The following is a 15,304-nucleotide window of genomic DNA, read 5'->3' as shown; positions in this document are numbered from 1 at the left end:
GCGGAATTTCTGGTTGAAGGAGTTAGGACCTAGGAAGTTCCAAATATAAAAATGAGATGCACCTCGTGTGCATTGCAAGAAAGCCAAAATAACAAGGATGCCGGCACATTGTGTTGCATATGGTTGTACACGACGCTGTACAATCACAAGGGAACTGGGAATGACTTTTCACAGGTAAAATTATTTTGCTTTATTTTTAAATGTTTTGTATTTATAGCACATGCTTTGACGTTGCCAGAGAATAAACCTCGTGAAAATCGGTTGAGAAATGACCAAGTTATGACTTATTTTCAATGTAAATGCATTGCCTTTGTCGTCACTCCCAACAGGGACGTCACGTAGGCACGTGGTTTTATAGCTCTATGGGCGGCCGGCAAGTTAGCGATGTCCCACAGTGCAACGCGGTGCGGCCAGCCAATAGGAGGTGCTTCTTATATCTCGACCAATCAGAAAGAGGCGCGAGCTTTCAAACCTCAACCGGAAGTGGGCGATTTGAGCAGTTGGCTTTCAGTTGGTCGTTGTCGGTCTGTTCGTCGCGCTCGCTTCATATATATTTATTTTAAACATTGACTTTATTCCGCTTGTGGGAAATAAAAGTTTGACTATTCCGCGTGTGGAGGAGTGAAGACGTCAAACATGGCGGAGTCCACCGCTCTGAGTCACTGTGAGTTACCGAGGTCTTCATCACATACAGTAAACTACTTTATCATTTCTAAGTGTAGAATTTATTATTTTACTATATCGTTAGCCTGATAGCAGAATTGCCTAGATCATTTTTGAGCTGTATATGTATTTATATTTTGTGACACTTGGAGTACTAAACTAATGATATGCAATATATTCTGTCATGTCATTACTACTTTACTTGGACCGGCTTGTTTAAGATTATTTTAATATATACAAGCAGCTTCCTAAATCATTACTATTGTACTAGTCAGGTATGTTCGGAGAATTAGGAGTATCCCGTGATGCCATATTATCAGAACTGTCGATGTTTTTTTTTTTGTCATGTGAATGGAAGTGTGTGAGATGAAGAAGGACGTGTGAGTGCTTGTTGATTTGTAAAGTGTGTTTGCCCGCATGAATAAGAGTTTGAATGCTTGTTGTGTCCTGTGAGCAGATGGCCGTCTGACCGCCGAGCAGATGGACGAGCAGAGGCACCAAAATGTCGCCTATCACTATTTGTGTCGACTGGAGGAGGCAAAAAGGTCGCTTATTTACGTATTATTCATTTTCACGCTGCCCTACTTGGGTATTAATGTGAAGGGTTACCAGTTTGATACACACTGATGAAATAACACATTTGCTCAAATGGCCTTAACCAAATTAGAATTATCTAATGGCATTATCTATTGAAAATGAGATGTAAACAAAGATGGTAATGTTATTTTTAATGATGATATTCAGCTATGCGCAGACACTGATCTTTTTAATTACTCCTCAATTATCGACAATGACTTTATAAGGTAGGAAACATAAATAAATATCAATTTGCAAGTGGTCACATTTTTAAAGGATCACTTGTACAACATTCCTAGGAAATCACAATGTTCCATCACTGGTGAGCCCTGCATGCACAACACACACACACACACACACATACATGCATATTGTAACATGTTGTATGGATACACACTCACAGACAGGCATATTGTAACGTGATGACAAGATGTAACAAGATGACTGCGTCCAATGAGACTTTCATTGCTCGGATCACGAGCTCGCACTGGGTCAATGGCGGCCATCCCCACAGGTGGATGGAGGCCTGTCTGGAGGAGGAGCTTCCCGCTCCCACGGAGCTAGAGGAAGCCTTGCGGAACGGCGTCCTTCTCGCCAAACTGGCCCATCGCTTCTCACCCGCCGTCGTTCCTCGCAAGAAGATTTACGACTTGGAGCAGCTGCGCTACAAGGTCGGCATTTCCTTCCTGTCAATCACGTCCGTCTACCGTGTTCATCCATAATTGTCAGTAGACACAAATTTTACTCAAGTTACAGGAGCGTTACTTTAGAATAATATGACTCAAGGCCAAGTCAAAAGTAGACCTCCAAATAATGACATGAGTTCAAGTATTCCATGAAAAAATAACACAAATGCGAACTGGTGAGTAACTTCTTTTTTAAATCAAAGCATGAGATCAACTGGAAAAAAATCTCAAATGGGAATCCGCAAATATAGATATTGTCCAGCATTATCACTTTAACTGAAACAATAACTTGAATCTTTATAAAATAATATAAATTAGGGAGAATTCCGCCACTAGAATTTTTTTGAAATAAACTTTTTGTTTACACTAATGAGACAGTGTAAAAGGCTCAGCAAACACAGATACTTTTCTGTTTTTACAGCTTTCATGAGAATGAGTCCCATTGAAAAAAATGTTCTTCTGAATGAGGCCTTAGAGACTTTTTTGTGCAGCCATGTGACTGGCAGTCTCTGTTTGATTGGTCTAATGCAGTTAAATGTCATTGGATTGGTGAAACACAGTCATGTGACAGCACGCAAGTCAGAGGTTACTCAGACAAACCAAAATAGATTGCACAAGTAATATTAGATGAATGAAAATGAAAGTAGCTCATTGTCACCGATTAAAAGTAGCTTTCCTTAGCGATGTCCCGATCACATTTCTTATTCTTTATTTGCTCACCTTCCTTGACTTGCATAGGAACTGAAGTGAGAGTCCACTCTTAATCCATAGGGTTTAGTATGACATCACTTCACCTTTTGCAGCTATAACAGCGTCAACTCTTCTGAGAAGGGTTTACACAAGGTTTAGGAGTGTGTCAATGGGAATCTTTGGCCATTCTCCCCAGAGTACATATGTGAGGTTGCACACTCATGCTGGATGAGAAGGCCTGGTTCTCAGTCTCCGCTTTAATTATTCCCAAATTGTTCTATAGGGTTGAGGAGAGCGAACTTCTTCCACAGCAAAATCTCTCTTCCGTGTCTTTATTGACATTGCTTTGATGTTGGAACAGCAAGCGCCCATCCCCAAATTGTTCCCACAAAGTTGTGAGCATGGAATTCTCGTGACCTGGGATTCCCATAAACACACTCCTAAACCTTGTGGAAAGCCTTCAGAGAAGAGTTGAAGATGATATAGCTGGACCGACAACATATTAAACCTTATGGATTAGGAATGGTGGTGACAGCACGTGCGTGAATCTGCTAATCTGCAAACAACACTCTTGATTTATGGCCTCTTTAAATGCAACAAGCTTGCTTGTCGCAAAATAATTCACACTTGTTAAACTTCGATTTGAAGTTAAAGTTGTTTGAATGCATCATAATTGCTAACCTGTCTGTCGCTCTTTGACCAGAGAGTTCAGCTTCCAGACTTATTTGCAATTATCTTTCGGCGTGCCGTTTAAGCAGAATGTAATATCACATGATTGTATTAACGGCTGTGAAAGGATCTTTCTTAATTCAAAATGGTTTTGGTGACAAAGACGCCGCCTACGTTTTATGTTGCAGAGGGAAGTCTGTGTGTGTGTGTGTGTGTGTGTGTGTGTGTGCGCGCACGCGCGCGATTGCGTGACACCCACACTACGTGCGTCTCTTTTAGTGACTCTGCCGGTACTAAAACTAACCTATTACTGTTCCAGTTGGCCAGATCATTGTACCTTTGGATTATTTTATCACGTAGTAATCTTTAAAATTTTAGAAAATGGATAATACGGATCTTTTTCACCCGATCTCGAGCAATTGAAAAGCCCGTGATCGGATCGGGACGTCCCTACCTTCTTAACAAAAATACTCAAGTTAAAGTAAAAAAGCATGTTGCATTAAAACTACCCTGACAAGTACAATTTAACCCCCCAAAATTACTGAATGTAGCTCATTACTAATGTTGCTTATTGATCAATAATATTGCGTTTTCAGGCTGTGGGTGTTGAATTTCGTCACACTGACAACATCAACCACTGGAGGGATGCGCTAATGGCGCTTGGACTGCCACCAGTGAGTAAGCAACTGTTAAAATGACCACAGCAGCACATACCGAGCAAGCAACTGCTAAGGCTTCGTTTATGAGATGGTCCCAACGGCCACAGCAGCTGGCTTGGCCTGGTTCAGTCAGTGTCAGCGTCGGTGGGCGCATACTGCCTGATGCCGACCGCTTAGCTTTAGAGGCGTTGTAGGCGCAGTGATGTGTGGAAGATGGCAGGTACTACATTTCCTTCCCGCCACAGACTGCCGTGAGAACCGAGATGGCGCCTACACGGGTGGACCCCTGTGTAACACGCTCTTTCAACATTAGGGAGTCTACTCCAGACTTTCCTTCTCCAACTTTCACAAATCCACAAAGTTTTTTTCTCAGAGTTACTCATTAGTGGAGCGGCTGCACTCTATGATGCATGGAAGAGGCAAAAACGGCGCCACAAAGGGAAGCGTGCCGGAGTCCAAGTTAAGCTTCGACAGAGAGGATTTCCAACGGCACTTCCGGCGATTCATCTCGCAAATGTACGCTCTCTACCAGACAAAATGGACAAGCTTCATCTCCTCACAAAGAACAGCAAAGACTTTACACGTTCTGCTGCCCTCTGCTTCACGGAGACTTGGGTTTGTGAACGCATTCCCGACAGCGCCGTACTGCTGCCTGGCTTTCAACTTCACCGAGTGGACCGCGACACGGAGCTATCGGGGAAAACAAAAGGTGGCGGGATATGCTTCTATAGCAACGGAAAATGATGGACTGATGTCACGGAGCTCAGCACACACTGTGGCCCGGACTTGGTCGCTCTTTTGGAACTGTTAGTCATTCTATTCACCACGCAAGTTTCCTTAATTTATACTCGCTGGTGTTCCCCCCCCCCCAGGCTAACACGGACACGCACTGCAAACGCTGACTGACCAAGTAAACTTTGGGGGGAAAAAAGCACCCAGATTCACCCGTCCTTATTCTTGGGGACTTAAACAAAGCAAAACTCAACCACAAACTCCCTAAATACAACCCCTATTCCAATGAAGTTGGGACATTGTGTTAAACATAAATAAAAACAGAATACAATGATTTGCAAATCATGTTCAACCTATATTTAATTGAATGCACTACAAAGACAAGATATTTCATGTTCAAACTGATCAACTTGATTGTTTTTAGCAAATAATCATTAACTTAGAATTTTATGGCTGCAACACATTCCAAAAAAGCTGGGACAGGGTCATGTTTACCACTGTGTCACATCACCTTTCCTTTTAACAACATTCAATAAATGTTTGGGAACTGAGGACACTCATTGTTGAAGCTTTGTTGGTGGAATTCTTTCCCATTCTTGCTCGATGTACAGCTTCAGCTATTCAACAGTCCGGGATCTCCGTTGTCGTATTTTACGCTTCACGATCCGCCACACATTTTCAATGGGAGACAGGTGTGGACTGCAGGCAGGCCAGTCTAGTACCTGCACTCTTTTACTACGAAGCCACGCTGCTGGAACACGTGTAGAATGTGGCTTAGCATTGTCTTGCTGAAATAAGCAGGGGTGTGCCCCCTTCTGCATTGACCATTCACGGAGAGGACGTGAAACGGTTCTTCAAACAACAAAAGATCAACAAAGCGGCAGGCCTGGTCAGTGTGTCCCCCACCTGCTTGAAAGTCTGTGCGGACCAGCTCGCTCGGGTTTTCACACAGATCTTCAATAGATCTTTGGAAACGAACGCTCCACCATGGTCCCAGTCCCCAAGAATCCTGCTATTTCAGGACTGAATGACAACAGACCTGTCGCCCTGACGTCTGTGGTCATGAAGTCTTTTAAATGCCTCATGCTCGTCCACCTGAAGAGCGTCACAGGGACCGCTGCTGGACCCCCTGCAGTTTGATGACCCCCTCAGGGCCCACCAAGGATGTGTCCTCTCACCGCTGCTCTTCTCTTTCTACACGAACGACTGCACCTCAATCCGCCCGGCCGTTGCCATTAACTTCTTAAACAGCTGACTTACAATTTCATTGCAACATGCAGCATTTTGCACGTCTCTGTTGGGTCACAACTACATTATTCGCACACTCACTGTCTTATCACGCTGCACTGTTTGCATACTGTAGTTGATTACTACTAGGCTTTACACGATCAGGATTTTTAGGGCCGATCAGCGAGTTGAAAAAACACCGATCCGATCACAAGATGGAGGAATGTGTCAATTTAAATGACCTGTTCATTTACTGTATATACTTGTGTACTTAATTGCTCAACCAAATATATTTACAATGAATAATGTACCTTTGTTCATCTATTTATGCCAGTGAGGCATAGTGACAGATTATAAATGGTCTTCTATTAGATGGCAGGAAGTACATACAGTAATTAATGTATCCACTTTTTGTGACATTTTTGTTTGTTGGTGTTCCGTGAGATTTAACCCTAACCCTAGCAACCCTTTATTGCTCAGTGACTGTTTTTTTCCTTTTTGTCAATGTCTTTCTGTCTCCAAAGTGTTCTCTGTCAATTGACTGTCTGTTGTCGTACTCGAGCGGCACCAACTACTGGAGACAAATTCCTTGTGGTTTTTTTGGACATACTTGGCAAATAAAGATGATTCTGATTCTCTAGTCAGATCGTGTATTCTGATCAGTCAGGTCAAACCAACATTACAACATGACAGAAATAATGGGTGCTAACTTACTGTAATTAAATTACTTTATTTTTCATTAAATGACTTCACCCACTCTGAAGCTTGAGAGCATGATTCGACAGAACGGCGGCATGTTTACATCCAACCGTTCGTGGTACCACTAGCTTGCTAGGCTACATAACATTTTGTTGCCTGCTTGCGAGCCGTATCGTATTCAAAGTACGGGAACATACCTGAAGCAAGCCTTAAACGAACGTCCTCTCCTGTCCTGAGCACCGGTGACCACCAACACACGTTTTTCCCTATTTTGTCCTTCTAATACAGTCGGCGCGATCCACTCTTGTTGTTGTCGCCACGGTAACGAGTGTATCCGGTCGCATTTGAGTTGACAAGATAAAGCCCAATGATCGTAAAAAACGGGATGCGGTGGTATCGGAATACAATATTTTATTGCAGTAGTCTGACAGTGCAATCGTGAAAGAGCAAATTTGTCTTGTAGTCTGATCCTGGCATGGCATGTTGTCTGTTCCACACCGCCGACGTTTTTTTTTTTTGTAACTTTATTGTCCATCAGATATTTCCAATACTACGTCAAAAGACGCACGACAAGGCTAAAAATAAACTAGCTTTTTGATTAAAATACACTGCACGATGGCGATGCGGAGTAAATGTCATTTGGAGAGCCGATCAATGGCGTCATTGATCAGATCGGCGAATTATTACTTTAAAGCCGATCAGCATAAAATGCTAAATATCGGCCCATAATTACTACTGCCCACTTGTGTGTTTGAGGACTCTGCATCATTTGCACAATTTCCATTATATCGGCATCACAGCACTAGTGGTACACTTTCATTGCTCAATGACTCCTACAGTCGTGTTTTTTTTTTTTTCGGTTCATGTCCTAAATGTATATTTTGTCATAGGGGCTGTTTGTTTTCATAGTATAGTGGCTCCAACTACTGGAGACAAATTCCTTGTGTCTTGTAACATACTTGGCAAATAAAGCTGATTCTGATTATGATTGCGTACCAACAGGTTCAGTTGCGTGCAACTCGCTTTTCTGCGTCTGACGAGGTTTCCGTCTGCGCCGTGACCGCCGTGGCAAATTATTTGAGGGTTTAAAAATGTTACTGGGCACCGCGTTTTATCCACTGTGGCCTGAACAACGTTTTCACGACTGTATGTACTTGAAGGCCACGGCAGCCGTTTCACTGTGAGCGGTGAGGTGGGGTGTTCATGTTAGTCTTCGTCGTAGACCAACATGACCACACCTCCTTCTTTTTTTGTTTTTATTCTTTTCTTGCTTTTTTATTGCTGCTCTTGTTCCTTCAGATCTTCCATCCAGAAACCACAGACATTTATGACAAGAAGAACATGCCCAGAGCTGTTTACTGCATACATGCACTGAGGTGACGTCTGTCTGTCTTATGAGTTAATGCAGGGGTCGCAAACATGGGGCCCTGTGCTAATGCTTCTATGTTCTTTTTGCTGCTGTGTTTTATTTTACAGTACTAGTCAGCTGTCAACATTGGTGTTGAGAGAGTGCCAGGGCACAGCATATTTTATTTCATTAGAATGTATATTGTAATTTTTACATGAACATGACAAATAAACTAAACTGAAAGCCTTACCCACTGTGTTCGTGCGTGTGTGTGGTTTTTATGTAGCTTGTACCTGTACAGACTTGGCCTGGCTCCACAGATCACTGACCTTTGTGGGAAGGTCAAGTTTACAGGTAAGCACAGATCCTTATTGGCTGAGCTTCAAGCGCCGCCTCTCTCCTTTATTGATCATATTGATAGTGATGGCAGAAGTCTATCATGTTTGATCCAGCGGATGCATGTTGATATTAATGTTGCTCTTGCGTGTTCAGAGGATGAAATCAACAACATGAGGCTGGAGTTGGACAAATATGGCCTCCAGCTTCCCGCCTTCCACAAAATTGGAGGAATTCTGTCCAATGAGATGTCTGTGGACGAGGCCGCAGGTATGACAACATGTAAACACGACCGCATCTTATATAATTTGTCAAAATGTCTGCTGTGTGCGTGTGAAATCACACCTGAGCCACTATATAGTGAGTAGTGTTACAAAACTACTTTTTCCATTTAAATTTTACATTAAAATTGATTTATAATGGAAGTATAAATTCCGCTACATAAAAAAACCCTATATAGTGGTTAGGGAGTTGGCAATGATTCAGGAATGAATGAATCATTCCCAACTGCATAATCGCTACAAAGGGGTTTTTAGTGGACATTTTGAGGAACTATCTAAGTCCGCTATGTACAAAATCCCTCTACTGCAGTGGTGAGAACTGTTGTCACCCTGGGACCAGCATTTTCCTTTTGTTGCACAGTTGTGATCCACTTTCATAGAAGAACAATAAAGGATTTTTTCTTTTTTTTTTTGCTTAAAAAGAGCCTTTGACAACACATGTACAGTGTACTATATTTTTAAATGCTTTTTCAAATGAGTTTGCTGTACCGCCAAAGGCAAATTGCTTGCGATCATATTCGCCAGCCAAAGGCTGAGCGGTACTATAGTTGTTTACAAAGTAAACTAGTGGCTCGAGCACAATGAAATAAAAGAAATGTGTCACTTCTCTACTATGTTCCGTGTGGGAACTTGGTACGCCTCTGTTATGGTACTCAAAATATCAGAATAGGAATAGATCCAATTAATTTTCCAGCTGTCTGCGACCCACCCAAAATGGGTCCGCAATCCACTTTTGGGTCCCGCCCCACCAATTCAAAATCACTGCTGTACTGTATTTGTCAAGCATTTTCTCTCGTCCGCCTTCAGTCCACGTGGCGGTGATCGCCATCAACGAGGCTGTTGACAAACGTGACGCCGGGGCGACGGCGGAGGCGCTCAGGAACCCCAACGCTCAGCTCGCCGACCTGCAGGAGGCACTGATGAGCGTCTACCAGGAGACGCTGCTTCATGCCAAACGAAGGAAAGCGCAGCAGGCGGCCAGCCGGGTGAGTGCGGCTCCGGAGCGCCACCTAGCGGAAACCCTCAAGGGAGTGGACGGACCCGTGAGGTCGTGGGGTTCCTGATTCGATACCTGCTTCCCTCATAGACCCGTCGACAGGTTCTACAGCAAGACGGCCAACCGGTCCATGTTTATCAGCTAATTGTAGGAGTCCTGAATGGAGCTGAAAATGTGATTTAAGGCTTTCTAGCATTTGAGGGGGGAAGCATTAGTGTTTGAGGTACAGGTGCGACAATTGATCCACAGCTAATCGATAAACAAATTAATCGACAACTGTTTTGATAATGGATTAATCGTTTGGCGCACAGGTCTCAAACTCACGGCACCGGAGCCGGCCCGCCACATCATCTTATTTGGGCCACGAAAGCAAATCAAGTGTGTCTACTTCATGTTTCTTGCAAAAATCTGTTCCAGAATTGCAAATAGTCTTCACTTTCAATAGGGATATCCTGATCCAACTTTTTCAATTCTGATCTGATACCGTTATTGCAGCCTTGAATTTTTGTTTTGTGCTATTTTGTAGTATGAAATGTTAGAAAAGGCTTGAGTGATATTAAGTGATATTACTCAAACAGAGAACAGTAATCACCAACAGGAGATTTGAGAAAAACTGACCCATTTATTATTAACCAATGGGTTTCAAAAGGTAAATGAAGGCAACACCGCGCTACTCTTGTTTACATTTAGACAAACAAAAACAACAGCTTACATGTATTGTTGTATTTGTCTGGTAAATACATATATTTCAACTCACTTATAACTTGAGAAAACTCTGAACAGATGTTCTTTTTCTTTTTTTTCTTCTTTTTTTGAGTTTTGACTGTGTATAGACAGACAGCAACCTCAGAATTTGCACATTCACATTTTATTTTGTAATTTTTTTTGTTTGTTTTTATTGATGCTCATGCTGTGGTAAAAAAAAAAATCTGAAGTTACTCACTATTTACTCAGTACTTAAATAATAATTTCACTGTGTACTTTTTACTCTTGTTTGGCTACTCTACCCACCTCTGGAGCGGACATCCTCTATTGCTACTCTTACGCTTAAGCAACATTTTTGCTCATCAGATGAGCTAGTGCCGTGTTTGTTGCACCGGTCTTTTGTATTTTCGCGTCTAGGTGCTGCAGTTCGTGGCCCTGGTTGCTGTCCCAGCGGAACCGCGAAGGACACGTAACATCGGCGACAATCGCTGATCCGCTAGTACATCTTGTATTAATTTGGAAACGCGCCTACAATTATCTTATTACTTTACGGATGTTAATATTAAACGTATTAGGCCACAGAGCGATGTTAGGGATTACGTCACAACACAGAATAAACTAACTTCAAATTCAGAAATGGCCAATAAAAACAGAAAAATATTGTACTTAATATTTTCCTGTAGGATGCATTTGGGATTAGCCTTTGAAATTGGTAAAAGTGAAAAATGAAGTGAAACAGACAATGATTTTAGTCAATTATTTTCCAGAATGAGAGTGTTTAAAGAGGTGGATGCTATTCATGTGGTCCAGCTTGAAGCAGGCATCGGGTGCAGGTGGAGATGGGCCTGGCTCGTTGGAGGCCAAAACAAAAAAGCAAAGTGATGAGGCAAATTTAATTATAATCTTAAATTTGTACATCAACATGTACTTGAGCGCTGTAAATAAATGTTTTTCTGCCTGCGGAAAAATTTGTATTTTTTAATTTTTTTTGCCTTAATATTGTACTCTTCAGAATCTTCCAGATTGCTTAATTCGTGTTAAAATCAAAATAATTCTCTGCAGGGGCTCGGGGGATGCCCCCTAAATTTTTTTTTTGTCACCTTTTTCATGCCTTTGGTGTTTGCATGTCTGCTTCTAGCACATTAGTTTTTTTTCTCCACAGTTTACGCTCCAAATAACCAAAATTCCACTGATTAACTGTAGTAAGACTTGCCAGCTGATTACGATTGGACTCATCTACAGCTACATTGCAACTTTTATTTGTGCAGTCACAAATTGAGACCGTGCAGTGAGAGGTGTGTGCAGCTCCCAGTAGGTCAGTACTATCAATATCAGCAAACAGAAAGCTAGCATAGTAGGAATTAAGATTTGTGCTGGCTTTTCTCTTAACCTTGTAACCATCGGCATACCGTTGTAAATTCTATTTTGTTTTGTGCTGTTTTTTTTTAGTTTTCAAAGCTTGTAACTATTCCATCTTAGTGTTTTATTTACATAGGTATATATATATATATATACCCTTTGTTGCAATTTGTTCTCACTTTGCTCAAAAACTTGACATGATGGAGAAAAATCAGTTTTGGATTCCACACCCAAAAATGAGTTAAAAACAGCTGTCAGACCTAACTCAACAAAAATTGTGTTCCCCAGTGTAATTGATGGACGATTCAATGGAATAATCGATTCTAAAAATATTTGAAAATGACAGGCCAAGTTTCAGGGTTAGCTTTAGCATCTGAAGGCTAGCGTAAGGGTTAGTGTTTGAGGGCAAGGGCTAAGTGACGTGCGCGATGTGACTTTCAGGGTGGAGCCTCTGAGGAAAAAGATCTGTACGAGGAGTTTCTGACCCGCAGAGAAATACAAAACAACATCAACACGGTCAACGGTGAGACCGTCGTCACGGTAACGTGGAGGCGCGGCTGGCGCTGACGTGTGCGACGATGTCTCCAGTGAGATCGGCGGTGGAGCGGGTGGATGAAGCGGTGGACGCCGCTGACGAGCCGTCGCTCGTGGGCGCTCTGCGGCTTCCGTGTTTGGCCCTCGTGGGCGTCCTCGACGCCAACGGGCCCTGGTACCTGGAGGAGCTGGCGGCCGACCGACACGCAAAGGCACTGGTATGACATGCGGTCCACGAACAAATCGTATGGTGATAGGACCCCACTGATATAGATTTTTTGAGACCGATTCTGATATATGGCAGCGAAAAAAATTCTGATACCCGAATAATCGGACAATTTATTTAGAAAATATAGAATGAATAAAATAACTTCTTTGTAGTTAGTCCCTTTATGCTTAAAACAATAAAGACACTGTATGAATTACAGACAGATCATTTGACTATTTTACATTAAAAGACTTTGTCTTTTAGTATTTGTTTAACTTTACAACAGAGAGGAATTTTCAAGTGCAAAAACATTAACGTGTATTTATCTTTAGAATTAGTCCATGAATGTATGCAGCGTATAAGCAACATAATGAATGAAGTTACTGGCAAAACAATAATGCCCTTCAACGTTAAATCCCATTTCTTCTACTCCATTATTTTCTTTGCCATAAAGTGATGACTTCAAAATGAAAACCACAGACCCCTCTCTCAGGTGTCATAATGTCATCTTTTTTTTGTTTTGTTCTTTTCTTCCTCTTTGTTCCCAATGTCGTCTTTGACAGAGTTGTGTTTTAAATATTTGATGTTCAAAGAGAGTTCACCTGAAACGGAAGCCAGTTTTTTGTCATTTCGATTGGTTATTGTTTTGTGCATTATGAATGTTTTTGTTTTATTCTGCATTTCTTGTATTGTTATTTGAATTTCATCATCTTTGACTTTGTCTCATGCTGTAATGTGTAGGCAAAAAAAACAAAAAATCCCCCAAAATTCGGCCGTCCCCCCCAATTTGAAAAGGGCTACTATCGGCAGGGTCCTGGTTTGTCACACTCACATGGTGGATGGAATGTTTTTCTGCACGCCTTCAGAACCACGCCTTGGTGGACCCGCTGGAGCCCGATGAGCTTCAAGAGTCCGTCAACGCAGCGAATCGGGAAGCCTGCAGAGACACTGAGAGTGAGACGCTTCCTCTTTGTGTGACTGCCGTGTGTGTTGCGTGTCCATGACGCGTGCGTGTGTATTTGCCACAGTGCAGAGAGCAGTAGACGGAGTGAACGTGTCGTTGCGGGGCAGCGACCCGCAACACACGGTCAGCTGTCTGATGTCCTCTGACCTTCAGCTGCCCCCCGTCTTCCCTTGCGCGGCGGCTCTTTATCATCAGCAGCTGCGGCTGTTACAAGCGCACGCGGCACAGGTATGCACAGACACACACAAAACACCAGTGTTGGGGTGTAACTAATATACATGCAGGGAGGTTATGTAATTTAATTACCAAATGGATGTAATTGTAATCCATTACATTTCTGGGAGAAAATGTGTTTTAATCCGCCTGTCCTGGAACCGTCACCTTATCGTGGTGGACGGGTTTGTGTGTCCCAATGATCCTAGGAGCACGCCTTCTTATGAGGAAGCTCAGTCTGGGGCCTCTAAGGTGGGCGCTCCTATCTCCGGGGTTGACATTACTGAGGTGGTTAAAAAGTTCCTCGGTGGCAGGGCCCGGGGGTGGATGAGATCCACCCAGAGTTTCTAATGGCTCTGGAGGTTGTGTGGCTGTCCTGGTTGACACGCCTCTGCAACATCACGTGGACATCTGGGACAGTGCCTCTGGATTGGGAGATCAGGGTGGTAGTCCCCCTTTTTAAGAAAGTGGAGCAGAGGGTGTGTTCCAATTACAGGGGGATCACACTCCTCAGCCTCCTTGGTAAGGTCTATTTAGGGGTGCGGGAGAGGAGGGTCCGTCAGGATGTCGGATCTCAGATTCAGGCGGAGCAGTGTGTTTTTCGCCCTGGCCGTGACCAGTGGACCAGATCTACACCCTCGGCAGGGTTCTGGAGGGAGTTCGCCTTACCAGTCTAGATGTGTTTTGTGGACTCGAAAAAGGCGGTTGACCATGTACCTCGGGGAGCCCTGTGGAGGGTTCCCTAAGAGTATGGGGTAACGGACCCCCTGATAAGGCTGATTGGTCCCGATACAACCGGTGTCAGAGTTTGGTCTGTTTTGCCGGCAATAAGTTGAATATGTTTCCAGTGAGAGTTGGACTCCGCTGAGGCTTCTCTTTGGCACTGATTCTGTTCATTACTTTCATGGACTGAATTTCTCGGCACAGCCGAGGGGTCGAGGGGGTCCGATTTGGCGACGTCAGTAGTACGCCTCTGCTTTTAGCAGACGATGTGGTTCTGATGGCTGCATCAAGCCGCGATCTTCAGCTGTCGCTGGACCGGTTCGCAGCTGAGTGTGAAGCGGCTTGGATGAAAATCAGCACCTCCGAATCTGAGACCGTGGTCCTCAGTCAGAAAAGAGTGGCGTGCCCTCTCCAGGTCGGGGATGAAATCCTGCCCCAAGTGGACGAGTTCAAGTATCTTGGGGTCTTGTGGGTCAAGTGAGGGAAGAATGGAACGGGAGATCGACAGGCGGATCGGTGCAGCGTCTGTAGCTGTCTGTCGTGATAAAGAAGGAACTGAGCCGAAAGACGAAGCTCTCAATTTACCGATTGATCTACGTTCCTACCTTCACCTATGGTCACAAACTGTGGGTCGTGACCCAAAGAACAAGATTGCGGATACAAGCGATCAAAATGAGTTTCCTTCGCAGGGTGTCTGGGATCTCCCTCATAGATAGGGTGAGAAGCTCGGTCATCCGGGAGGGGCTCAGACTTGAGCCGTTGCCGCTCTGCACCGAGAGGCGCCAGATGAGGTGGTAAGATGTTCCATGCACGTCCCATCGAGAAGACGACCCGGGACACATTGGAGAGACGTCTGTCTCCCGGCTGGCCTGGGACCACCTCGGCATTGCCTCGCAAGAGCTGGAGGAAGTGGCTGGGTAGAGGGAAGTTTGGGCATCTCTGCTTAAGCTTCTGCCCTCACGACCCGACAGCGGCTCAGGGGAAGCAAATGGATGGATGGTCATTACTATTAAATTTTTAACAGGATAACTTGTA

General features: G+C 43.7%; 1 protein-coding gene across 7 annotated transcripts in view; it reads left to right on the top strand.

The window, feature by feature from the left end:
• The first annotated feature begins 489 nt into the window (after nt 1-489).
• iqgap3 (IQ motif containing GTPase activating protein 3) overlaps nt 490-15,304 on the top strand; it is a 30,263-nt gene continuing 15,448 nt past the window's right edge. For 4 of the 7 annotated variants that reach the window (XR_009769822.1, XM_061696868.1, XM_061696870.1 and 1 more), the window contains exons 1-12: nt 490-664; nt 1,121-1,208; nt 1,643-1,910; nt 3,881-3,958; nt 7,901-7,977; nt 8,236-8,303; nt 8,442-8,555; nt 9,374-9,552; nt 12,069-12,150; nt 12,216-12,379; nt 13,236-13,323; nt 13,398-13,561. Coding sequence is in view for 6 of the 7 variants with exons in the window: in XM_061696868.1 (XP_061552852.1) it covers nt 637-664; nt 1,121-1,208; nt 1,643-1,910; nt 3,881-3,958; nt 7,901-7,977; nt 8,236-8,303; nt 8,442-8,555; nt 9,374-9,552; nt 12,069-12,150; nt 12,216-12,379; nt 13,236-13,323; nt 13,398-13,561 (1,398 nt within the window). In the remaining variant the exon portion in view is untranslated. Of the gene's footprint in view, nt 665-1,021; nt 1,044-1,120; nt 1,209-1,642; nt 1,911-3,880; nt 3,963-7,900; nt 7,978-8,235; nt 8,304-8,441; nt 8,556-9,373; nt 9,553-12,068; nt 12,151-12,215; nt 12,380-13,235; nt 13,324-13,397; nt 13,562-15,304 lie in introns of those variants that run through there. The other 3 variants (XM_061696869.1, XM_061696871.1, XM_061696873.1) reach the window with 3 other exon arrangements.

The sequence above is a fragment of the Phycodurus eques genome, chromosome 14 (assembly GCF_024500275.1).
Source record: "Phycodurus eques isolate BA_2022a chromosome 14, UOR_Pequ_1.1, whole genome shotgun sequence".
NCBI lineage: Eukaryota > Metazoa > Chordata > Actinopteri > Syngnathiformes > Syngnathidae > Phycodurus > Phycodurus eques.
The sequence above is the reverse complement of the archived record's forward strand: the minus strand, read 5'-3'. Positions and strand labels throughout refer to the sequence as shown.